The sequence below is a fragment of the Monodelphis domestica genome, chromosome 4, assembly GCF_027887165.1.
Source record: "Monodelphis domestica isolate mMonDom1 chromosome 4, mMonDom1.pri, whole genome shotgun sequence".
Classification (NCBI taxonomy): Eukaryota; Metazoa; Chordata; class Mammalia; order Didelphimorphia; family Didelphidae; genus Monodelphis; species Monodelphis domestica.
In genome coordinates this window covers 129984734-130010979 of record NC_077230.1, presented here as the reverse complement: position 1 = coordinate 130010979, position 26246 = coordinate 129984734, and the positions used below count along the sequence as shown (strand labels likewise).

Below are 26246 nucleotides of genomic sequence, written 5' to 3'. Positions count from 1 at the left end.
GTTACTCCATTTGGAGTAGAAACCCTTCCTGACTCTCTTTGGCTTCTTCCTGACTCACCTTGAAAGGGACATCTTGCTCAAAAGTAGAAGCATCAAGAGAGTAGAATCAGTTATGTTATCCCAAATTGTCTTCTAGGAATCTTGCCAAATTTGCCACTGATCCACTTTGGAAAATAGTCTTGTGAAGTGAGAAGGGTAGAAAAGAAGGAAACAATGTTCAATCATTTCAGTATTTGGATGTTGATAGAAAAACAAGCTTAGTTTGTGGGATTGTATGAGACAGAGATGGCATCTATGGAAAGAGATGAATGGTTTTGGAATGCCTTTATGCCTTGCTAAACAAAGGGAAAATAGAGGTCTCCAAAATGCCCTTGTTTTATAGACATTCATATAATTATTCTTATGTACCTTTCAGTTAAAAAGAATTGAACTCATCTTTTAATGAAAGAAGCTAAAGCCAAGCTTCAAAGTAGTTGCTGCTGTTACTTCTGTCCTTAAATTTTATTCCTTTATAATCCCTATTCTTGTTTGCCCTTCCCTTCCATTTTGCCTTTTAGAATCCTGTTCTATCAAGGGGGAAAAAAGCTTTCCTTTGTCTCAGTTTTATTGGTCACATACTCCTGCCATTTTGTTTTGTTTTTGTGTTTGTTCATAAAGCCATGCATGGCTCATCTCAGAAGAAATTGCAAATCTTATTACTTCCTACAGTGATGACTGAGCTCCTTTACATGTATAACATCACATTGGTTCAAGAGGGAAAGGCAGAAAAGAAGGCAAAGGCTAGATACCTCTTGTTCCTCACTGCCATCTCCAGACCAGCCTCCTTCTACCAATATCACACATCAACCTCTCCTCCTTTGAGATTCATTCTTTCAATCTAGATAGCACCCTTTTCATGTAATAATAATAATAGGTAAAATTTACATTTGTTTTCAAGTTTGCAGTAAATTAAGTAAAACTTAATGAATTGAAATTTTTCTACACAAGTCTAGAGAGATCTGACTTACATAGAGCTCTGTTTATAAAGGATTGTGAAAATTCTAAAATAGAATATACCTTCTTTCTTATATATAAAATGTATTTTGTATACAGTAAAATGATAGTAACCTAACAGTTCAGCAGGTAGTATCCCAAAAATTTTAGTGCTGATGTAAGCCTGCTAAACTATTAAAGCTTAAAATTGCACCAAGTCATTTGGTACATCCAATTTAAACTTTCAGTTTGTTATAAATGTTGAAAATAATGGCCATTATGACAAATGATCAATAAATTGATCTCTTCATTTTTCTTTTTCTTCCTTCTCCTATTACTGAAAGTCTACAACTTATTTACCAATGACTATATATTTTATTATTTTATTATCAGTAACATTTTCTCCTTGCTCAGTTTATTATTTTAGGGATATGGATAAACAAGTCAATCTTTCTTCTAACACCCAAACATTTGCTAGTGAATAAATAAGACCAAATTATCTATTTTATTATGCCTGTCAGTCATAGTAAATTACATCTCTCATGGACAACTTGACACAATCATTTTTTAAAGGTGACATGAAAAATAAACTTGTAATTTAATGTCTGAAATTCATGTTCTAGACTGTCCTTTTGACAGAACATTCTTACCTCAACCCCCATGCCATCAGCATTCCTATTTGGCAGTTTAGGAAATTCCTCTTAATTATCTTCATGAGGTATGATCAAATACCTTATAACTCTTATAAAAAAAGTTCTTTTGATACTACATTTGTCTTCATCAAATTTAAGTGATGATAAAAGTTAATGAAGTTTGGATGTTAACATGCTTGCCTTTTCTCCTCCCTTTGGATTATGAGTTCTTTGGTAGATAATAAATAATTGTAAAGCACCTTGAAAATATGAAAGTTTCCATAACTTGTTGAGCTTCATGGATCATCCCCCAAAATATGAAGAGCAGGAGAGGAAAGGATAGAGAGTAGCTCATTGGAGAAAGTGATCAAGAAGCAAAAATAAGCAGTTTAATTCTAAAATGTGACTAATAACAAAATCCAAGGTATTTAAATTATTGATAATTTATACTAGAGGAAACAAATGTCTGGAATACAAATACCTTTGTTAAGTGCCTACGTGGGCCAAGTGGCAGAGGTAGTGCCTCAGCCTGAATGGAGAACACTCCCAAAATCAAGAGGCAGATTGATTCTTTTCCTAAATAATCTTATCATCTATTTGATGAGATAAAATAAACATACCAGAAACTAGAGGCAAGTAATATTGTAATATATAAACAAATTAATAATAATGTAGCATTATATATAATATAGAATATACATGATATACATAATAAAGGACAAAATGAATAATATAGAATAAGGATAGCCACAATGGATCATAAATAGATGAAATATAGTAGAAAAACATTAACTGTCATTTTCTAAGAAATAAACTTGACATTTCTTTTGAAGTCCACAATTTGACTTGAGAAGCATTTGGCTCTCCCTGGAATTCAAGAGAGCTAACTTCATGGCCTTGTTCTGAATGGCTATATGGTATTGAGAAGGTCATGTTCCTTCTTTGGCTCTTAGTGTCCTTACCTATAAAATGAGGAATGTGCACTCAATTGTCTTTCTGCTCTTAGGGGTAATAACATTGCTCTGGGTCTACAAAAGAGCAGATGGATTAGTATAAAATGCTTCCTGTGGTTCTATTTTTGGTTCTACCACTAACTAGTTGTATGAACTTGAACAAACTCTCAAGTCTCAGTTTCCCCATTGGCTTAACTAGGGTGGTTAGGCTATACTCTTTGAGGGGATAGAATAAGCTTTCTTCCAGCTTTGACATTCAATATTATCTACATTATTTGTAAACTACTATTTTTTCTCTGGTCTCTGTCATCAACCCAATCCTTCTTGGTTTTTTGATTGACTCGGGTCGCTTTTAAGGCATGATCTCTTTGTTTTATATATATATATATATATATATATATATATATATATATATATTTAATAAGATAAGGCATGATTACTTTGTCATAACTCATGATTACTTTGTTATAACTCATAGTCACTCCAAAAATTTCAACTCAGGGACTTGAGGGTCCTGATTACTAATATTAGGTGACTTACCCAGAGTCATACAAATAAAATATATTAGAAGTATGACTTCAGTGAGGGTTTTCCTGACACTAAAGTTCCCATGCCATGCTGTCTTTGCACAGTGAAACTATTTAATATTGTGTTGCTATGTTAATTCTTTGATTCTAGAAAATATTGCTTACCTCATTCTCATATAAGTAATTTGAAGTGATCTGGTACTATTTTATGACCATTTAAGTCAATCTATTTAACATTCTAGTAATTCCTTTGATAATTTGAACAAAATCAAGCCCCCTACCCCACTCTAGTACAAATCTGGAGATGTATTTATTATTATACAAAAGCATTCCCCATAATATTCTTTCTTCCTTAATGCTTCACTTTGACAAGGCTACATCAGCCTAACACAAGTATCTACAAAGGATTGTACTTGACAACAAAGAATTCCCCCTGGACCAGTGTACCTTAGTTCTGAGAGTTTCAAAATCAGAAAGTTCCCCCATGAAAAACTGACTTTTTTATAATTGATTACAACTACTCATTAAACAGCTCCTAGAAAAGGAAGACTGGCCATCTATCTGTGCAAAGAGTACCAATACTTAAGGACATTTTGACATATACAAAGACCCATGCCACAAAGATCAATATGATTAGATTAAAAATATATTTAGTCAATTTAGAACATTATTCCTTGGTTACAAGAATCATATTCTTTTCCTTCCTCACCTCCCAACACCCCTTCCCAGAGCCAATGTGCAATTCCACTGGGAATTATTGCATGTGACCTTGATCAGAACCTATTTCCATGTTGTTGATGTTTGCATTATGATGTTCATTTAGGTTCTATATCCCCAGTAATACCACCCCCTCAACCCATGTAATCAAACAGTTGTTTTTCTTTGGTGTTTCTACTCCCACAGGTTTTCCTCTGAATGGGAATAGTGTTCTTTCTCATAGATTCCTCTGAGTTCTTCAGGATCACTGCATTGCCAGTCTCTGTGTACAATATTCTCCTGGTTCTGCTTCTTTCACTCTGCATCACTTCCTGGAGGTCCTTCCAGTTCTCATAGAATTTCTCTAGTTTAGTATTCCTTTGAGCATACTAGTATTCCATCACCAACATATACCACAATTTTTCCAGACATTGCCCTACTGAAGGGCATCCCCTCAATTTCAAGTTTTTTGCCACCACAAAGTGTGCAGCTACGAATATTCTTTTACATGTTTTTTTCTTCCTTATAATCTCTTTGGGGTACAAACCCAGCAGTGCTATGGCTGGGTCAAAAGACATATAGTCTTTTAGCACCCTTTGGGCATAGTTCCAGATTGCCCTCCAGAATGGTTGGATCAGTTCACAACTCCACCAGCAATGAATTAATGTCCCTACTTTGCCACATCCCCTCCAGCATTCATTACTTTCCATAGCTGTCATGTTAGCCAATCTGCTAGGTGTGAGGTGATACCTCAGAGTTGTTTTTGATTTGCATCTCTCTGATTATCAGAGATTTAGAACACTTTTTCATGTGCTTATTAATAGTTTTGATTTCTTTAACTGAAAATTGCCTATTCGTGTCCCTTGCCCATATATAAATTGGAGAATGGCTTGATTTTTTTGTACAGTTGATTTAGCTCTTTATAAATTTGAGTAATTAGTCCTTTGTCAGAGGTTTTTGTTATGAAGATTGTTTCCCAATTGGTTGCCTCCCTTCTAATTTTGGTTGCATTGGTTTTGTGTGTACAATTACTTTTTAATTTGATGTAATAAAAATTATTTATTTTACATTTTGTGATTTTTTTCTAACTCTTGCTTGGTTTTAAAATCTTTCCTTTCCCAAAGATCTGACATGTATACTATTCTGTGTTCACCCAATTTACTTATAGTTTCCTTCTTTATATTCAAGTAATTCACCCATTTTGAGTTTATATTGGTGTAGGGCATGAGATGTTGATCCAAACTAATCTCTCCCACACTGCCTTCCAATTTTCCCAGCAGTTTTTATCAAATAGTGGACTTTGGTCCCAAAAGCTAGAATCTTTGGGATTATCACAGACTGTCTTGCTGAGGTCACTTACCCCTAGTCTATTCAACTGATCCTCCTTTCTGTCTCTTAGCCAGTACCATATTGTTTTGATGACCACTGCTTTATATTATAGTTTGAAATCTGGGACTTCCAGGCCACTTTCCTTCACCTTCACCTAGTTTTAATTGCGTGGAAAGTGTTTTGTAGTAGTCTTCATATAGTTCCTGTGTTTGTCTCGGCAGATAGATTCCTAAGTATTTAATATTGTCTATGGTGATTTTAAATGGGATTTCTCTTTCTAAATCTTGCTGCTGAAATGGGTTGGAGATATATAGAAATGCTGATGACTTATGCTGGTTTATTTTGTATCCTGCAACTTTGCTAAAATTGTTGATTGTTTCACCTAGCTTTTTGGTTGATTCTCTAGGATTCTTTAAGTAAACCATCATATCATCCACAAAGAGTGATAGCTTGGTCTCCTTATTGCCAATTTTAATACCTTCAATTTCTTTTTCTTCTCTAATTGCTACTGCTAGGGTTTCTAGTACACTGTTAAATAATAGAGGTGATAATGGGCATCCTTGTTTCACTCCTGATATTATTGGAAAGGCTTCTAGTTTATCCCCATTGCAGACGATGTTTGCTGATGGTTTTAGATATATACTGTTTATTATTTTTAGAAAAGGCCCATCTATTCCTATACTTTCTTGTGTTTTCAATAGGAATGGGTGTTGTATTTTATCAAGGGATTTTTCTGCATCTATTGAGATAACCACGTGATTTTTGTCAGTTTGCTTGTTAATATGGTCAATTATGTGGATGTTTTACCTAATATTGAACCATCACTGCATTCCTGATATGAATCCTACCTGGTCATTGTGAATAACCCTTGTGATGACTTGCTAGAGTCTTTTTGCTAGTATCCTATTTAAGATTTTTGTATCTATATTCATTAAGGAGGTTGGTCTACAGTTTTCTTTCTCTGTTTTTGACCTGCCTGGCTTTGGGATCAGTACCATGTTTGTTTTGTAAAATGAATTTGGTAGAACTCTTTCTTTGCTTATTCTGTCAAATAGTTTATATAATATTGGGATTAGTTGTTTTTTGAATGTTTGATAAAATTCATTTTTTAATCCATCTGGACCTGGGAATTTTTTCTTAGGGAGTTCTTTGATGGCTTGTTCAGTTTCTTTTTCTGATATGGGGTTGTTTATGCAGTCTATTTATTCCTCTGTTAGTCTAGGCAATTAATATTTTGTAAATATTCATCCATATCACCTAGATTGCCATATTTATTGTCATATAATTGGGCATAATAATTTTTAATGTTTGCCTTATTTCCTCTTCATTAAAAGTGAGGTCTCCCTTTTTTAACTTGGATACTGTCAATTTGGTTTTCTTCTTTTTCTTTTTTAATTAAATTGACCACAACTTTGTCTCTTTTATTTGTTTTTTCAAAGTACCAGTTTCTAGTCTTTTTATTAAATCAAACATCTTTTGACTTTCAATTTTATTAATTTCTCCTTTGATTTTTAGGATCTCTAATTTAGTTTTCATATGAGGATTTTTAATTTGTTCACTTTCTAGTTTTTAATTTGTATGTCCAATTCATTGACCTCTGCCCTCCATAATTTGTTAATATATGAACTCAAAGATATAAATTTCCCCTTGAGTATTGCTTTGTTTGCATCCCATAGATTTTGAAAAGATGTCTTATCATTGCCATTTTCTTCAATGAAATTATTAATTGTTTCTATGATTTGTTCTTTAACTAACCAATTTTGGAGAATTGTATGGTTTAATTTCCAATTAATATTTGATTTGCCACGCCATGTACCCTTACTAATTGTTATTTTCATTGTATTGTGGTCTAAGAAGGTTGCATTTATTATTTCTGCTCCTTTGCACTTGTTTGCAATGTTTTTATGCCCTAGTACATGGTTAATCTTTGTGAATGTAACATGTGGTGTGAAAATAAAGGTGTAGACGGCAGCTGGGTAGCTCAGTGGATTGAGAGCTAGGCCTAGAGATGGGAAGTCTTAGGTTCAAATCTGGCCTCAGACACTTCCCGGCTTGTGACCCTGGGCAAGTCACTTGACCCCCATTGCCCAGGCCTTACCACTCTTCTGCCTTGGAGCCAATACTCAGTATTGACTCCAAGACGGAAGTAAAGGATTTTAAAAATAATAATAATAAAATAAAATAAAATAAAATAAAGGTGTATTCCTTTTTGTCCCTATTTATTTTTCTCCACATATCTATTACCTAATTTTTCTAAGATTCCATTCACTTCTCTTACCTCTTTCTTATTTATTTTTTGTAGCGATTTATATAGTTCTGATAGAGGAAGTTTCAGGTCTCCCACTAGTATATTTTTTCCATCTGTTTCATTCTTGAACTCCACTAGTTTCTCCTTTAGAAATCTGGATGATGGGGGCAGCTGGGTAGCTCAGTGGATTGAGAGCCAGGCCTAGAGACGAGAGAATCTAGGTTCAAATCTGACCTCAGACACTTCCCAGCTGTGTGACCCTAAGCAAGTCACTTGACCCCCATTGCCTAGCCCTTACCCACTCTTCTGCCTTGGGACCAATACACGGTATTGATTCCAAGATGGAAGGTAAGGGCTTATTTTAAAAATAGTAATAATAAAGAAAAAAAAAGAAAGAAAGAAATCTGGATGATATGCCATTTGGTGCATACGTATTGAGTACTGATATTCCCTCATTGTCTATACAGCCTTTTATCTGGATGTAATTACCTTCCCTATCTCTTTTGACTATATCTCTTTTTACTTTGGCTTTGTCAGATATCATGATTGAGACTCCTGCCTTATCAGTTGATGCCCAATAGATTTGGCTCCATCCTCTTACTTTTACCCTATGTGTGTCTACCTTTCTCATGTGTGTTTCTTGTAGATAGCATATGGTAGGGTTTGGGTTTCTAATCCACTCTGCTATTTACTTGCATTTTATGGCTGAGTTCATTCCATTCACATTCAGAGTTATGATTACCAGCTGTGTATTTCCCAGCATTTTGATTTCCACTCCTAGTCCTTCCCTTTCTTCTTTCACTATTTCCTTCTACACCAGTGTTTTGTTTTTAATCAGTCCCCCCACTTCCCCCCTTATTTTACTTCCCTTTCTACATCCCTCCCTTCTTATTCCCCTCTTATTTTCTTTACAGTATTTTTAAACTACCCACTCTCCCTCCCTTGTATTGCTTCCCTCCCCACCAGTCTGTTTGTTACCCTTCTACTTCCCTATAGGGCACAAATCAATTCTCTGCTCCAATGTATTTTCCCATTTTGAGTCAATTTCAATGCATGTAAGAATTGAGTATTTCCTATTTCCAACCTCTTTACCCTTCCAGTCTATTGATGTTCTCTTCTACTACCCGCCATGTGCTTCATTTTTTTCTTTTCTCATTTCTCTTAGTATTAACCTCTTTTTAAAACTCTATTTATGTATATATATATGCATATAGATTTATTTATTTATGCATACATATATCTATATGTACATATATAGATATATTTATGTCTTGGAATTTCATCCAATACAGTCTGTCACTGTTCCCTCTAAATATAATTCTTCTAAATATCCAGGAGATAATAACAATTTTAAGAGTTACCAATATCCTCTTTTCTTTTAGAGATACATATTACTTTAACTTATTGGGTCCCTTAAAACAAATTTTTTTTTTTGCTTTTTCTGCCTTTCTTAATTACCTTTTGGTGATTCTCTTGGGTTCTGTGTTTGAGCATCAAATTTCTGTTCAGGTCTCTTTATGAATACTTGGAATTCTTCTATTTTTATTACATGACCAAAATTTCCCCTGCAAGAATATAGTCAGTTTTCCTGGGTAGTTGATTCTTGGTTGTAGACCTAGTTCCCTTGCTTTCCAGAATATCACATCCCATGCCTTTTGGTCCTTCAATGTAGATGCAGTCAGATCCTCTGTTATTTTCACTGTAGTTCCATGGTATCTGAATGACTTCTTCTTAGCAGCTTGTAATATTTTTTCCTTGGTCTGGTAGTTCTTGAATTTAGCTATTACATTCCTGGGTTTTGTCAGTTGGGGATTAAGTACAAAAGGTGATCTGTGGATTCTTTCAATCTCCACTTTTCCCTCATGTTCTAGAATATTGGGGCACTTTTCTTGGATGATTTCCTGTAGGATGATGTCTAGGCTTTTTCTTTTGTCATGGTCTTCCAGTAGACCAATGATTCTTAAGTCGCCTCTCCTGGACCAATTCTCTAAATCTTCCATTTTGTGAATTAGATGCTTCATATTTCCTTTAATTCAATTTTTCATTCTTTTGATTTTGTTTTATAGTATCCTGCTGCCTTGTGAAGTCACTTGCTTCTAATTGTTGTATTCTAGTTTTTAATGATGAATTTCATCCCTGGATTTTTGGTCATCCTTCTCCTTCTGATCTTTCATCTCCTTTGCCTCATTTTCAAGCTGATAAATGTTGAATTTCAAGACACTATTTTCTCTTTCCCAATGACTTATCTTGCTTTTAAAGTTCTTTTCCCAGTTGTCTTCAGCCTCTCATAATTGTGTTTTGAATTGTATTTTGAGTTCTTTGAAAGCCTGTGTCCAATTCACTGGAATTTCTGTGTTTTTGCTTGGTGTTCCTTTATTCTCCTCTCTTACATTTGCTCTTTGTTCATTGGCTGGATAGAAGCTGCCAATTGTAATTTCTTTTTTCTTTTTTTTTGTTTGCTCATATTTGCCCCTTCTTTTCCCCCTGTAGTTAGTTGCCTGCACTCTTGCTCCTCTCATTATTTATTGGATCTGTGGGTTTGGGCTTTTCTGTCAAACTTCACCCTTGGAGCTTAGCAATGCTCTCATAGCAGTCTGTGGGTGTTGGAGGGGTGTTGGAGCTTGAGCTTCCCTGCCCTCTGAAGGCCTGATAAGAATAAGCCCAGGGGAGGTGAACTTGCAGAGCTGGATGTTCCCTGAGGTCAAAAACTCCAGAAAGGGTGGTGGGAATATGGAGTATCTAGGCTGTGACTAGGTTTCCTGCTATGTGTTTCTTCTCCACCTGCTTCCCCACCACCTGTGTTCAGAGCCCTGAGCCTGGCACAGCTTTGACTGCAAGGTACTCCCTTCAGACTAGTGCCCTTGCCTGCTCAGAGATTCCAGCCACTGCTGGAAGCTAAGTATTTTAGGTGGGAGAGGGGTCCTGGAACCTTCTTTCTTCCTTCCCCTTAAACCCAAGTGTTCTTGAATTCAGGCTTTTGGGTGGCATGCCTTTTAAGTTGAGTCCAGCAGTAGGGTTCCTTTGCTCTGTCCTGTTATTAGGTTTGGTTTTCAGTCCCCTAGGAGAATTTGGTTTTTAATCAGTAAGGAAGAGTTTTCAGAGATTTGAACTTTCTCTGACTCTGCCTCACCAGATTTTTCTAAGAATGGATAACAATAAAAACAACATTTATTTGGTGCTTCAGTGCAAAATGATATTTGTGTGTTATCTCATTTGATTTCATCTAACTGGACCACATTATTAGTTTATGTACTCATTTTACATATTTTTAGGTTGAGGTGATTAGGGGAAACAACAGCACATGATTTGAAAGTAATTTTTAAACTGTTGTAATCATCTACTATACTATATTTAAGTCCTGACTTATCTAATAGATGTGTTTCTACCATTCCCAAAAGGAGCATGTGACAATTCGTCTCTGCTCATCTCTGATTTTTTTTTAATTTATAATTCATCTTGAGAGATTCACAAAAGAGCTAGACCAGGCCATGATGCTAAAACTTATAGACTTTTATGTGGCAAATTTAAACTGAAACAAGGGATGCATCACAATTTAAAGAGATAATCAGAGTTTATGCATGAAGGAAGAAGCAGAGATAAGGAATCCATACAGAGAGGTTTATACACTTCAAGAAGGGATGGTCTATGGACCAGGAAGGAGGAAGCATGACCAATGATTGTCATATATAGAATACCCTTAGCCTTGGCACTACCATCTTCAACTCTTCAATGACTCTTTATGATCAGAGCTGTAAACAACTAAGGTCTCTTTAGGAGCGGCACCTCCCTTCCCAAACTAATACAATAGCTAACATATTCCAGAAAAGTCTATGGAGTAGATACAAGCACCTCTAAAACCATGACAGTGAACCAACACTCATCTTAGACAGAATGAGCTGTTGTGGCAGCAAAAAAAAAAAAGACAATATTGGAGGTTTTACACAGAAGGTCAGTATTTAATTCATTTAGGCACATCTGATTTGTTTCCTACTTTGTATATCTCAGGCAGGGAAGTGCCAGTGAGCAAGGTTGCATGGGACATGGGAATTTCTAGTGTGAAAGGCTTCAGACATAGGAGGTTTCAGAAAGCAGAGGGGGCATATCTAGAGCAGAGGCAGCCCATCATAAGACAGCCCAGGGCCAAAAACCTGATGAGATTTGTTTGTTATTTGGACTATCTGAGGGTCTTAATTTAATTCATTTTTAAAACTGCTAACCCCTGGCAGGCTGGAAAATGTATGTTTTCAATCTAAAAACAGTCTATATGAGGTCCTAAGATTGGTGTCTCGTGTACAGAAAACATCACTTAGCACATGCTAGAATTCCTTTCTGATGGCCACTGTACTTATGAGCAAATGTGTTACCATTTAACTTGGGCAAAGCAGTGGTTTTTTTTCTGCCCCATAAAATTGTCTTGCCTTGCGTGGTGTTTATGATGCATCAAATGTTCTGAAGTTGGGGTAGAATTGTACCTCTGCCTGTTGCAGCTGAGAAACACAGAAACATTATGGTATCAAGAGGAATCTTCTTTTCCGAGGGCTGTGATCCTTCCTCTGTAATTCTCTATGTGGACAATAAGCTATCATTCACTCCACCAGTTATGGTGCACAGCTGTTCAATTTATGTCCTGTGACTCCTTAATCAGTTCCCACATAGGATAATTGGGCTAACTTAGAACATTTAATCAGACCCTTTCAAGATCTTGTTACAAGATACTTTTTTATGTTTATACAATGTGGTTTCCAAATGAAGGAGCTGGAATCCATAGGTATGAGAAATTTCTTGTTTTATTACTCATTTTTCAATCATTTTTCCATATTGTCTTTGGTTTTCTATTGTCACAATTTTCTTGGCGTCTTCTCTGATGATAACATTAAAACCAAAGGAAGGATAATCACCTGTATGTTTTTAAAGTATCTTTAATAGACTTGACCCTTAAAAAATCACCATCTTTTTATTCGGGCTGATTGGCCTACTCCTATTTTCTTTGTCTGCCCTCTTTTTTACTCCTTGCATCTTTCATCCTTTACAGAGAATCCATGGGGACAGCTATACAGTATTGTCCCAATTAGAAGAAAAGAAAACATTTCTAGATTGTGATCCTACAGGAATTGCTACCATTAGAAAACCCTGTTCACTTCAGTGAGAAATGGAGTATAAATAAGGCAATGAAAATTTCTTATGTTGCTAAGCTAGTGATTTGCCCTGCTAGTGACCCCTTACATGCAGGCTGCTTTGCAAGCTGAAGCCAAGCCCAGTAAGTTGTAATGCAATTGATCTCAGGTATATAGAACATCACATATTATTTCCCTCATTGATTTGGTCCAGTTCTATTCTCCATATCTTGCCATTAAATTGATTAATTAATTTCTAATATAGATCATGTATAGCAGTAGAATATAATGCAACAAATGATATTTCCTCAGTGATAGGCTTTGGTTATTCAGTTTGATGGGTTTAGAGAGTAAAATCCTCAATAATTCACATTCACATGGGGGAAGAAGACATATTTATTCTTCAATGGTGGAAAGTCTAAAATACAGACTATTTAAAAAGAAATAATAACATTAATAGTACCTAACATAACTCTTTGAGATTTGTCAAGCACGTCACTTATTTTATTTCATTTTCTCTCACAACATTATTACTACTATTATTGCCATTTTATAGATGAAGAATCAAATGAGTCTGAGAAAGATTAAGTTGCTTCTCCAGCTCATTCCACTGTGTCACCTGACTGCCCAAGTTATGTTATTTTAAAATGAAATATAAATAATATAATATAAATATAAATTATATATAAAATATGATATAAATATAAATAAATATTATATATAATAAATATAAACAAATGTAAATATAAAATAAAATATAAAATGACTGGGTTTGATTGGAAAACCTCTATAGTCCCATCTAGCCCTAAATCCATATTATTAAATTCTGTTATTTATTATAGTTATATATTAAATTCTGTTATTATTATAGACTGAAAACTTCCTCTTTCCATTCCTCAACAACCCCTTTATATTTTGAAACATTTCTTGTGCTAAATAGTAGCAGCTTGCTATTGTACAAGAAATAGGATTAGGAAAGGAATTCTAATTTGGATTCTGAAACTAAATCCTTTTCTATTCTTGGGAAGCCCAACAGGTCTTCTAACCTCACTCAGTTTGCCTCTCTTTAAAATGAGAAGATTGGATAAGATTAAATTCAGTCTGATTTTACATCTCAAATAGACTATTTTTACCAAAGTCCAAATTTATGACTAACTTATAAAGAAGCAACCTGACATGGTTGGTTAATTCTAGAGAGAGCTAGGTTCAAGTTTTGGCTTTGGATCTAGACTGGGTTTGGCCATGTATGAGACCTAACATCTCAGAACCCCAGACAACTGTCTAAATTGATAGATCAAGTCAACAAGCATTTATTAAGTGCCTACCAAGCATTGTAGGTACAAAAAAAGTCTGAAAAAAATAGCCCTTGCTCTCAAGGGGCTCACAGGCTAAGGAAACAGCATGTGAACAACTATGTACAAATAAGATTTTGTATCTACATATATCTGTAGGTGTACATATATACTCATCCACGTGTGTATTCATACACACATTTCTTAAATTTGAGATAACCACCAGAGGGAAGGTTCTGAGACTAAAGAGGATTAGAAAAAGCTTCATGCAGAAGATGATACTTTAGCTTAGAACTAATGAAAACCAAAAAGCTGGGATGCAGAGCCAAGGAGGGAGTGAAAGTTCCAGCTATAATATAATATGATAAAAATGTTCAGAGTCTGGAGAGAGAGTATCTTGTCTGAGGAACAGCAAGGAGGCCAGTGTTACTGGATCTCAGGGTGTGTAGGGGTAAACAAGGTGTGACTAGACAGGTAAGAAGGGGCCAGGTGATAAGGACTTTGAATGCCAATCTACATTTTATATTTGATCCAGAAGATCATAGGGAGACACTGGAATTTATTGAATGGGGGAGGTAGGAGGATGTAGTCAGACTTTCACTTAAGGAAGATCATTTTGACAGCTAATTGGAAGATGGATGAATGGTACGGTAATGCAAGCATGACGTGATGAGGGCTTGTACCAGGGTGACGGCACTGTCCGAAAAGGGGCATTAAAAAAAAAAAGATAGATTACAAGGACAGAAAAGAGACTTGTTAACGGATTGGATAGGGTGTAAGGAAGTTGAGAAAGAAGGTGAAGAGAATGTGTTCCCCCTAAACTGCCTTGGAGGTTAGATTGTTCTCCTTTGGCTGAGCTGGAAAAAGACAAAATATAGCATATTTCTCAAAAGCTTAGAGATATTGTTCTGTATTTTAAAGAAACTACCTTGATTCTTTTCAGTTCTCTGAGCTATGGCTGTCACTCTTACATGTGATAATGGAATAGTTTAGAGAATTGCCACACCTGAGCCAATTATTATTAAAATATATTTCTACATTTTAAAAAATTATTTGTAAAATATTAATTTTTTTCTATTTTGAACTTGGTAAGCAGCACAAACATGAATATTTACACAGACTCTTGCATATGAAACAGTGAATCGCATTACACACAACTTACTTTTTTGTTTTTAAAATATATCCTAAATTTGGTGACCCAGTTCCAAAAATTCTTATATGCTGTTGCTTTAGGCCATATTCTCTATTGTTTTTCAAATTGCCTTTGACCAATTCCTTTTTTATTTTTTTGAGGAATGCCAGACTTATTTAGGACTCTTGTTGATTTGCTTTTGAGGGTTGTGCATTTAAAGACATTAATTTACTAAACTTGATAGGGTTTAACCCAAATTGACTTGATGTATATTCAGACAACTACTTATCTGGGTCATTCAGCACTACACCTTTTCCTGGTTCCTCTCCTTGTCTCTGTTGGTATCAGGGAGCACAAATAAGAAGAGGAAAAATATTTCAAAAACAAGATGTCCAGAAAAACTCTCTACTGCACTATGCTATTCCAAGCCTTTCTCTTCTGACACTTCTTATAGTCTCAATGCAAGTAGCAGCAGATAAATTCATTGAAAAGGGGCATCACACAGGTCTCATTCCTCTCAGATCTTCCTTCATGTTCATTAACATCAAAGCCCCCTGCCACTCTATCAATATTGTATGAAAAATCAATGGTATACACCTTAGCCCAATCACTCCCCAAATTCTACTTTTGGGATCTGAATTGTTAGCACTATACATATCTGCTACTTTGGGGAGAAATTACATACAACTTTCCAATTTCCCATTCACCACAACCCAAATTAAGTTTCAAGTATTTGAAAAGTGAATTTTTAAAGCAAGGAGGAATAAAGAAAATATGGTTAAGGCTACACATTCCAAACCTTTAGATATAAACTGAAAGTCTCAATTCTGTATCAGCAACAGCAGGTGTTTGGAAGTATCTTGATTTTGAACAGAAATCTAACATTAAGCAGCCCACTTTTGGTCATTGTATATCTATGGGTAGTTCATCATAATTAGTTTTGTTGCATTATGGACGAGATTTTTTTTGAATGCTTTTTTCTAGACTTTGAGAGTGGAATTTGTTTCTTTCTGAAGGCAGTTTGTTATACAGATTATGAGAACCTTTGAATAACGCTGAGGTTTTTGCTCTTTTTCTACGTTAAAAAATCCAAAGAAATGCAAAGCTTTGAGAGAAAACAAGACAAAAACAAAAAGGTAATGCTATTATTTTCTCATTATCCTTATTGATGTTTATATGTTTATCATCCCATTATCATAGTATTATAAGGGTTACATTCTAATTGGTAAGCAAATGATCCAGTGAATGTATTTCACAATTAATATTTAACTACTGGCTATGAAAAACAGTATTATATCATGAAATGTGGTCTGAATATAGCATGAGGAACATAAAACCTGTTTTTCCTTAAAAATTCTTCCTTGGCAGAGGGGAAACCAATGAAATCCCTTGGAAGCAGGTCATTCTGAAATACCTAAGGGTAGATCTTTTTATGGAACTACTTAAATATCTGATATCTTCTGTGAAGTAAAATAAAATGAAATTGCTTTGAGTAGCATTTTTCAGAAATAAACCAGCCCTTTCCTTGTGGCTCAAACATCAAGAGATAAACAGTGCAAATTTCTTTTAAGTATTTTGCAACATTGGTGTGCAATATGTTAAAAAGAACGTGCTTTATAATAATCACTTATTAATAAGAAATAGAAACTTTCTCAATTCAGAGATTTTAATGTGTAAGGATCCCATTAAAGCATATTAGTTAAAAAGGTAAACTTATTTCATCCTTCATAATGCAATAACCATCTCCAATTCTACGATAAAATTAAAAAAAGGCATGGATAGCATCTTAATATTCATTTTAATATGTTTCTTGACTTCCTTTTCATCACTTGGGAGCTGGATCTTAATGCTTTGGGTAGAGATGATTTAAATTGACTCTGATGTAGAGCAGACATCCCCAGGGAAACCAGATTTTGCAAATGACGTGACTAGGCTTCAGGGGAGAAAATGCCAGGAGTGATGACTGAAAGTCTCATGCTTTAGAGTATTGGATTCCAAAGTGGGGACCAGCTAATCTCAAGGTATGATAGACTAAACAGAGGGTAGACAGATGGCTCCCATCTCCCCTCAATAGCCAATTGTAGGACTTGTCTCTCACAAACCAACATTTTCTTTCTTGCTTAACGCTCTTCTATTCTCCCCTCTCCCTCCACTGTACAATAAATACATTTATATATAGCAATTATTAAATGCTTGCCATGTTCTCCTTTGACACTTACCAGCCCTGTGACTAGAATATATCATGATGTCTCAGCAGCCATAGACAACTCATTAGGGCTTAAAGCCAATTACATATAGTGAATGTTTACTATCTATTTTGGTGACTAGATCTTCCTTGATAGGAATTCCCTCTACTTATGAACACACAGGTTAAGCTACTGTCCTTTACCTCCAAAAATCAATACTTTTTAAAAAATTTCTCTAGTATTCAAGGCAATGTGGTAAATATGTGGAGCATTCAGGGATGCATAAACACGAATCCTTCCCCCAAGGATGAAAAGAGTATGTAATTTGTTTTCTCTAAATCAGTTAATAAAAACACAGGTAGAGTGAGTGGATCACTGCAGAATAGCAACCACGTTAGACCACAGTGTCAGCATACCAAAAATAGCGTAACAGGCTAGAACAATGAGCCAAATTTAAGCAGATGAAATGTGATGGAGTGAGATGTCAAATTCTATGCTTAGGTGCAAAAGTTCAACTTTGGTGAATCTTAGTTCTTTAGTTATTTTGATACCTTGAAGAGGATCTGGATGGGCTGGGATGATTAGTGGACTGACTACAAGCTCAATAGTGAAATTGTAAGGCAATCTTAATGTATATCCAAAGAGGAGTCACCTGGAGTCAGTAGTCTTACTCCCTTCTACTCTGGATTATTTTATTCAGTTGAGGGTGCTATATTTCAGAATGAATATCAGTAATCTTGAAGAGGAAAACTAATATGGTGAAAGATTTCCAAGATATGTTGTATAAGAATTGACTGAAAGACCTGGAGATATTGGCCTAGGGAAAAATAAGAATCAGGTAGAGGGAGAAGGGAAATGGCAGCTTTCTAAGTATTTAACAGGATAGCCTGTGGAAGAAGATTATACTTGTTCTGCTTGAGATAAAATGAGAGAACTACAGGTAGAAGTTGGTGAAAGGTAGCTTTAGGATCAGTGTAGGTTTCCTTCAATTTAGAACTACTCAGAAGTAGAGTAGAATGCCTTGAGTGATAGCAGATTTCTCTTACGTCCAGGAAAGGTAAGATGATCACTCAAGCACAAAGTAGACTCCATGTCCTTGGAGGTGAAGTTGCATCCAGCTCTGAGATTCTGAATATATTAGAAATTTCTCAGCCATATCTTACAAATAATAGGTCTATTATGTTATAATCAGTCAATGAAATGATAAAAGCCATTAGCCATCCTCAGAACTGTTCAATCTCTGTGACACCTCCAGCAGCCTAGCTATCACTCACAAGCTAAAGAAGTTTGAAGGCAGATTCTGCATCTCTGGATGCCAAAGTCATTTTATACTTTATTCATAGTCTCAGTCTTCTTAATACCAGCCAAATCCGAATATTCATTGAAACATCAAAAGAAACAGCATATTGTAGTAGTAGCAGCAGCAGCACTAGCAGTGCTATATACTTTTTTTGAGCTTTGCAAAAAGTATTGCCTACATTACCTCATCTGAACCTTGCAACAACCCTGAGAGTACTGACAGTACTTCACTATCAGTATCTAAACTGAGAGTCAGAAAGTCAAATGGCTTGCCTACATTCACACAGGAAGTATCACAGGTATAATGAATCAAACAGAGGACTGAAAAGACCTGATTGGAGTCACAGATGTGCCATTTATAGCCTTTGTAATCGAGGTGAAAGATTTAGAATGAAAATAAACCTCAGAGATCATTTCACAGATGAAGAAACTGAGGACAAGAGAGAGCTGAAATGAATTTCTCCAGGTCACATAAGTAGCTTAACCAGGATTCAGACCCAGTATCTTGATTATTAATTAAAATTAAAAATGAATACAGTTCTCTTCTTTCTAGAACTCAGGGTTTTGTTTTGATTTTTTTCATCAGTAAAGTGAGAATTATGGGCAATGTCTCAAATCTCTTTTATCTGTACCATTCTAGGCCCTATTGTGAATTTTATATTTTACTCCACCCTACTTAGTCTTTAGAATTTTAGCCATCAGGAATGTAGACACCCCTACTTAAGGATTAAGTGTGGGGGAAGAAGGTCTATGACCCTTCTATGCTAGCAAGTGACAAATCAGAAACAACTGACTGATCCCCTGGGCAGTCCAAAGCCAAATTTAAGCCAACATTGGTACATGAAAGACACAGGAAGTAATGAAAAGAACTGCCTTTATATTTAGAGTAACTTCCTATGAGAGGGACTTGACCAAGGAACTTGACTGTGGAGGAGCTCAAGCTTGAGACCTCAGATAGCTTCCCTTAAACTGTCAAGTGGTGAGTGAAAAGGCTGACTTCCCTTTCCTTGACTTTTCTGGAGTCTCCAGCCTCTGGAGAGCCCCATCATCTTGGAGGAGGCCTCTGAACTCCTGCCTGGTTCAGATCAGGCCAGAACAACCATCTCTCTCTCTTTCCCTCTCTCTCATTCCCTTAATTTCTTCCCTCTATTATAAATAAACCACCATAAATTCCATTCTGACTTGAGTATTTTCATTGGGATTTAGAATTTAAATTCCTGGTGACCAACTAAAACTATATCCAGTCCAACCATAAATTTTAACTCTTACACTGGTATGATAGGGAGAAGGTATGGCAAATCAATCCTCATTCAGTGAATAAATGAAAACCTTTTTAAATAGTGGGATGAGACTCTACAAGATTACCTGTTCAATGGAAAGGAACAAACCAGTTCCAGCTCTCAAAGAGCTTGTAGTCTATTTAGGCACAGGAACAATTAGTAAAGGATTCCAGGAATTTAGACTACGAACATACCTATAGGGTTATATAATTCCTGAAACTTTACATCTATTCTATTGGTTTCAGGAACATGTATTACCTTACCTGTATTTTGATGGATAAATACTATAATGTATTAATGTCCATGCTGTGGTCAACATGTATTTATTTCCTCTCCATCTATCCCTCCTTTATCTATTCTGCAATATCAAGTGCAGTCGTGGTTGAACTTCATAAAATAATTGAATATTAGTTGATTAATTTAAATTATTTCATAGTATCTTTAGCAAAGGACTAAATTCCTAAATGGTTATTTTTTAAAGCTTTGCCTTCTGTTTTAGAATAAAGTCTAAGTACCAGTCCTAAGACAGATGAGGGGTAAAGGCTAGGCAATTTGGGTAAAGTGACTTGCCCAGGGTCCCACAGCTAGGGAGTGTCTGAGACCAGATTTGAACCCAGGATCTCCTGGTTCCCTATGGCTCCCTATCCACTGAGCCACCTACATGACCCTCTTTAATATTATTTAAGAGCCATGTATTTTTCTATAGCTGTGGTTTCCTATTGCCTCTATGGCATCAAGCAAACTAATTTCTCTAGACCTCATCAACGTCATAGAATCATAGAAACTCTCGTAGTAGATGAAATTTTAGAAACAGGCTAATCCAACTCTTTCATTTTACAGATGAATGAATTGAGAGGATCAGTGATTTGTCAAGTTAGAAAGGTATTTACCAGCCGAATCAGGACTTGAATTCAGGTCTCTTGACTCCTAGTACAGAGTTCTTTCCAAATCTCTTCTCTACCATTGTTGTTCCTGCTTAAACCTGAACCACTACTTGAACCTGAAGCAGGAAGACTTAAAAGCAGTGTATTGTAGGCTAGAGTAATGGCAATGGAGTGGGGAAGACCTGGATTAAAATCCTATACTGATACTTAGTAGCATTGTTTTCTTGGGCGAATTCTCTTTAAAAGGGAATTTCCTCATCTGTAAAATGAAGTGTTAGACTCAACCACCTTCAAGGTTCTTCCAGTTCTAAATCTATGATGCCATGATTCTGAGTTACAAATCTGAATTCTTTGCATGAAAAGCACTACCAAAACACAGAGTAACATCATGCCTTCACTTTTTTCTTATAAAATGAACAAGATAATTATAGTGAGAATTACCAGATTTACTGCTGTTAGAAAGTAATGGATGATGCTGTGCGGTTATGTTTTAAAAGGAAGTATTATCCTGTGAGAACATTTGTTAAGAGTATCCAGAAGAGAAAATGAATTGAATGAAGAATTAGAGACTTCTCTCTAAAATGAAAGCAATGAGAGTAATGGTTACAATTCCTGGAATTTTATTACCTTCCCTACTTGAATTTCTATGTCTGGTTATTTTTTTTCAAGAGATCTTATTTAATAAAAGACTGAATAATGAGTTACATTAACATAAAATTGTCACCAATTTGAAGCATGTGGGAAGGCTTTGTATTAATTAAAAGGAGGTATTTCTATGTCTTTTCTTCCCCATGAGAATTAGGCCCCCTAAATTTTATTAAAAGTTTCTTTTCAGAAATACAATTCAGGCTTCTAGACTTTAAGTAACATAACAGACAGCCAGTATTCACACAAATATGCCATTTGAAAGGAATTAGGCTGACTGCTGCTATTCAGTACTGAGTTTCTATGTGCTGAAATTGATGTGTACCAAGAAAAAAGCAATTAAAGCTCTTAAGCTTATTTTTCAAGGTGTATTAAACTGGCAAGTTTTTAACTATATGTTTACTCTAAGAACCTCAAAAAGACCACTCAGGAAGAAGTACCAGATGAGCCTTTTGGTCTAAAAAGTAGAAGCAGATTCATTTTCATAAATAATCTGAATTCCATTATCTTTTGAATCCACTTCTAGATTGAAGTAAAAGATAAATATGCTAATAGAGTCTACAGAGAAAGGAGAATCAGAGATAGAACTGCTTCTATGTTTATAAATTTTTTGAGAGTATCTCTGAATATGGATTTTTTTTTAAATTGAAGGCCTTAATATTCATTCAGTCATATAAAATACTATATAAGACAACTTTGTAAGACACTGTGCAACTGGGGATACAAAATTCAGATACAAAAAGCATGGGACCATCACCCTGGCCAGATTCCTAATGCCTCTACCTACATCTGGAGATGCTGAACCACTTATTCTTCCTCTCAAGAGACACTCCATGTTCTGACCCTGAGAGTTTTCATTAACTATCCCCCATATCTGGAACACTCCCTTTGCCTCTGCTTCCTAGCTTCCTGGGCTTCCATTAAGTGTCAGATAAAGTTTCATCTTCTGCAAGAAACCTTTACTAGCTCTCCTTAATCTTGGTGCCTTCCCTCTGAGATTACAATACTCCTAATCTATTTTGTATAAACCTTGTTTGTACATAGCCATTTGCATTTGTATTGCCCATTAGATTTTGAGCCCCTTGAAAGCTGGGACTAATTAGGGGGACTCAGAATAGTTTACTTTGCATATCTTTGGAGAAGGGAAGAATTTATGGATAAACAAGAGATAGAGAACATTATGAGATATAAAATGAAAACCTTTGATCATATTAAACTTAAATTTAAAACTACAAGGGAAATAACAAACTGCAAAAAAAAAATGTCACAGTAAATTTCTCTGATAAAGGTCTAATTTCTCAAAAATACCGAGAACTAACTAAAATCTACAAGAATTCAAGTCATTGCCCAACTGATATATGGTCAAAGGATAGGAACAAGCATTTTTCAGATGAAGAAATCAAGGCCACTGATAATAAAAATATTATAAATTTTGATTAGAGAAATGCAAATTGAAACAACATTGAGGTACTACCTTACACCTATCAGATTGGCCAATAGCATAATATACTATTTGGTCTTGTAATACCACTACTAGGACTGTATCCCAAAGAGAGGAAAAAAAAGTGGGGAAAGAATCTACAAAAATATTTAGATCTGCTCTTTTTGTGGTGACAAAGAATTGGAAATTGAGGAGATGTTGTAATAGATACTTAGGGGGTATATATTGATGTATATTAAATAACTAATAGATCAAGGTTTTCCTACCCTCCTCCCTTTTCCTCCCACTTCAGAAGCCTTTCAGCTTCCCCTCCCCCTTTCTTCTGTGAGCTATGAGATTTCAGAGGAAATACTCTTTTCTCTTTTTTTCTCAAGTAAGGGTTTATTTGGGGAAGACAGGACAAGGATGGAGGATAAGGTAAGAGGAGTAGGATATCCCTATTCTCTATAGGGAGCCTTGGTTAGGAGGATATTGGGAGAAATGGCAATCCTGTCACTCTTGTGAAAAAGAGTCAATCAGAGAGATATGAGGACAACTGTCTGTCTTCTTTCTTCTTATGCCAATCAGCCAGACCAGTGGAAGAGATACAAATAGCTTCTTCTCCACCTCTGTCAGAAGCCAAAAGGCCCTCAGCCCAATTCAGTGGTTGGCTTGGCTCCAACTGTCTCTCAGTCACATTCCAAATGGAATCTTCCTTTTGACTGACAGATGATGTCCTTTACATTCTGTCTTGCATGCATGCCTTGCAAATTCTCTCCTCCACAATGTTCATTATTTAGTGAAGGGCTGAACAAATTGTGGTATATGATGGTGATAGAATACTATTTTGCCATAAGAAATAAGGAGGAGGATTTCCGAAAAAGCTGGAAAAACCTACATGAACTGATTTAGAGTGAAATAAGCAAAATTAGGAGAACATTTTACATAGTAACAGCAGTATTGTACAATGATGATCAACTATGAAAGACTTAGTTTCTTGAGGAGAGTCTCTTTCTTTTTTACTTTTTTATTGGTATCATTGGCTCCCAACACAGTACCTGACACAAAGAAGGTACTTAATAAATGAATATTATACACCAATGCACTGTTGGAGTTGTGAGTTGATCTAAGCACTCTGGAGAACAATTTGGAACTATGCCCAAAAGGCTTTAAAACAGTGCATACCCACTGACCCAGTAATATCACTACTAGATCTGTATCCTAGAGAGATGAAAGAAAAGTTGAAAGGATGAAATTGTACAAAAATATTCATAGGAGCTCTTTCTATGGTACCCCCCCCATAAGGAAATTGAAGGCATGCCTATCAATTAGGAGATGACTGAACAAGTTGTGGTACATACTTATGATGGAATAGTATTATGCTACAAGAAAATACAAGCAGAATGGTTTCAGGAAAATGCAGGGAGACCTACATGAACTGATATTAAGTATAGCTAGCAGAACCAAGAAAATGTGGTATAGAGTAACAGCAATAGCATAATAGTGATCAACCGTGAAAATCTTAGCTACTTGGGTGAAGATTATGATCCAAGAATTACCTCTTCTTCTCAGGCACAATATAGTCCTTGACCATTTTCTATTTAGATTATTGTTAACTTTCTCCTTCCTAGCCCAGTTCTGACCCATTTCTCCTTTCTCCATCTTCTACTTAGATTATTGTTAACTTTCTCCTTCCTAGCCCAGTTCTGACCCATTTCTCCTTTCTCCATCTTCTACTTAGATTATTGTTAACTTTCTCCTTCATAGCCCAGCTATGACCCATTTCTCCTTTCTCCATCTTCTACTTAGATTATTGTTAACTTTCTCCTTCCTAGCCCAGTTCTGACCCATTTCTCCTTTCTCCATCTTCTACTTAGATTATTGTTAACTTTCTCCTTCATAGCCCAGCTATGACCCATTTCTCCTTTCTCCATCTTCTACTTAGATTATTGTTAACTTTCTCCTTCCTAGCCCAGTTCTGACCCATTTCTCCTTTCTCCATCTTCTACTTAGATTATTGTTAACTTTCTCCTTCATAGCCCAGCTATGACCCATTTCTCCTTTCTCCATCTTCTACTTAGATTATTGTTAACTTTCTCCTTCCTAGCCCAGTTCTGACCCATTTCTCCTTTCTCCATCTTCTACTTAGATTATTGTTAACTTTCTCCTTCATAGCCCAGCTATGACCCACTCCTACTTCCTCTAGGCAGTACACATATATTCATCATGTACTCACTAAGTATCTACTATGTGCACAAACTTTATTCTTCAAGAGATATAAAGGAAAAAAATGAAGCTTGTTTCCTGCCTTTAGTAACCACGAAGATAAAAAAAAAAAGCAGGAAATGGTGCCTTCTCTTTCTTTTGTAATCTCCTACAGTGTGGAAAGCTGTGGGCCCATCCCAAGGCAGATACTCATTCAGGGTTGCCTGTCTGGCCTGATTTGTAGCTTAAATGATAATACATTAGCTGGGGGTTCTTGGGCCAGCACCCTTGCTCTCTGAGCTGTCTCTCTCTTATGTTAAGCCACTTGGACTATAAATTTCTTGGAGTGAAGGACACAAACTGTACATAGAATTATGAAAGAAAACTTGCTGAACACATTTGAAATATTGGACAGCTTTTGATGTACTGTATGAGATATGACAAATGAGTGTGTAAATTAATAAGCCTTTTTCAAAGGGACTGGTTGTGTTGTATGAATAACAAGGAAATAACAAGGAAATGCACGTGGCAACCAGTGCTCTTGCATTCTGTCAGGTGTTTTAAAGTTCACTGTCATAACTCTGTTTCCCTTGACCTTTCTCTGTGATACTTTCCAGATATTTGAGTTGCTAGTTGAGTTCTAACTGGACATCTGACCTATAAACCCTCATTCCTTTTCCCTTTAGTGCTGGCTAAATATCTTCTGCATACCGTTCTCTCCTCTGAGACCGTCCATTCCTTAACTGTGCAACAATTCACTCTTGAATGAAAATTGCAATGCCTTCTTATGCTTGAGGATGCTTTTTCTCCCATTTGGACAGATTTAGACTTTTCTTTTTTTATCTGGAGGCTTGAAAATCAAGTTCATTATCATTTTGATTCATGATAATAATTGCTTTTGTGTATGACAGTTGATAACTGGAAAACCAGTATGCATCATAACTTAGTCATTTTTCCAGCTCTATGAAGCTAACGACTCAAAAGCTAATGGAAAATGGTCACCTTTGGTTTTATAACGTAAAAATGCATGTCAGCCAGACCCATGAGTCAGTCTTATCTGTGCCATAAAAAATTATTTGATTTAATAGCACTGTGACTTAAACTCCATGCAATATTCTCAAACTTGTACACATACCCCTTTCAAACTACTGTATTTATAGTCATTTAATGTATAAAATAGTACTATTATTTGCTTCTTAAAAACAGTTTGTTACCTAGGACTATCTTGATTATTCCTGGAAAAGACATTTTTAAAAGTACAATAATTTTCTGAGAGCTTCATAAAATAGAGAATGGAAATTTTCTTTTCTTTCTGCCTCTACATTTTTGGTCTAATGTGTTTTTTCCTAGCAAACAATATTTTCTTTAGCAAATACCATTTGGCTCATGTGCCATACTCACACAAACCTTCTTTTGGTTTAGTGTGCTCTTT

At 35.7% G+C, this 26246-nt stretch overlaps 1 protein-coding gene across 9 annotated transcripts in view; it reads left to right on the top strand.

Annotated features, from left to right (window-relative positions):
• Positions 1–26246, top strand: part of NCKAP5 (NCK associated protein 5) — a 1174517-nt gene that overhangs the window by 897814 nt on the left and 250457 nt on the right. The window contains exon 2 of one of the 9 annotated variants that reach the window (XM_056797184.1): positions 15880–16031. The exons of 7 other annotated variants lie outside the window; for them this stretch is intronic. In XM_056797184.1, coding sequence (XP_056653162.1) covers positions 15993–16031 — 39 coding nt within the window. In that variant the 5' untranslated portion in view covers positions 15880–15992. Of the gene's footprint in view, positions 1–14799; positions 16032–26246 lie in introns of those variants that run through there. One more of the 9 variants, XM_056797185.1, reaches the window with a different exon arrangement.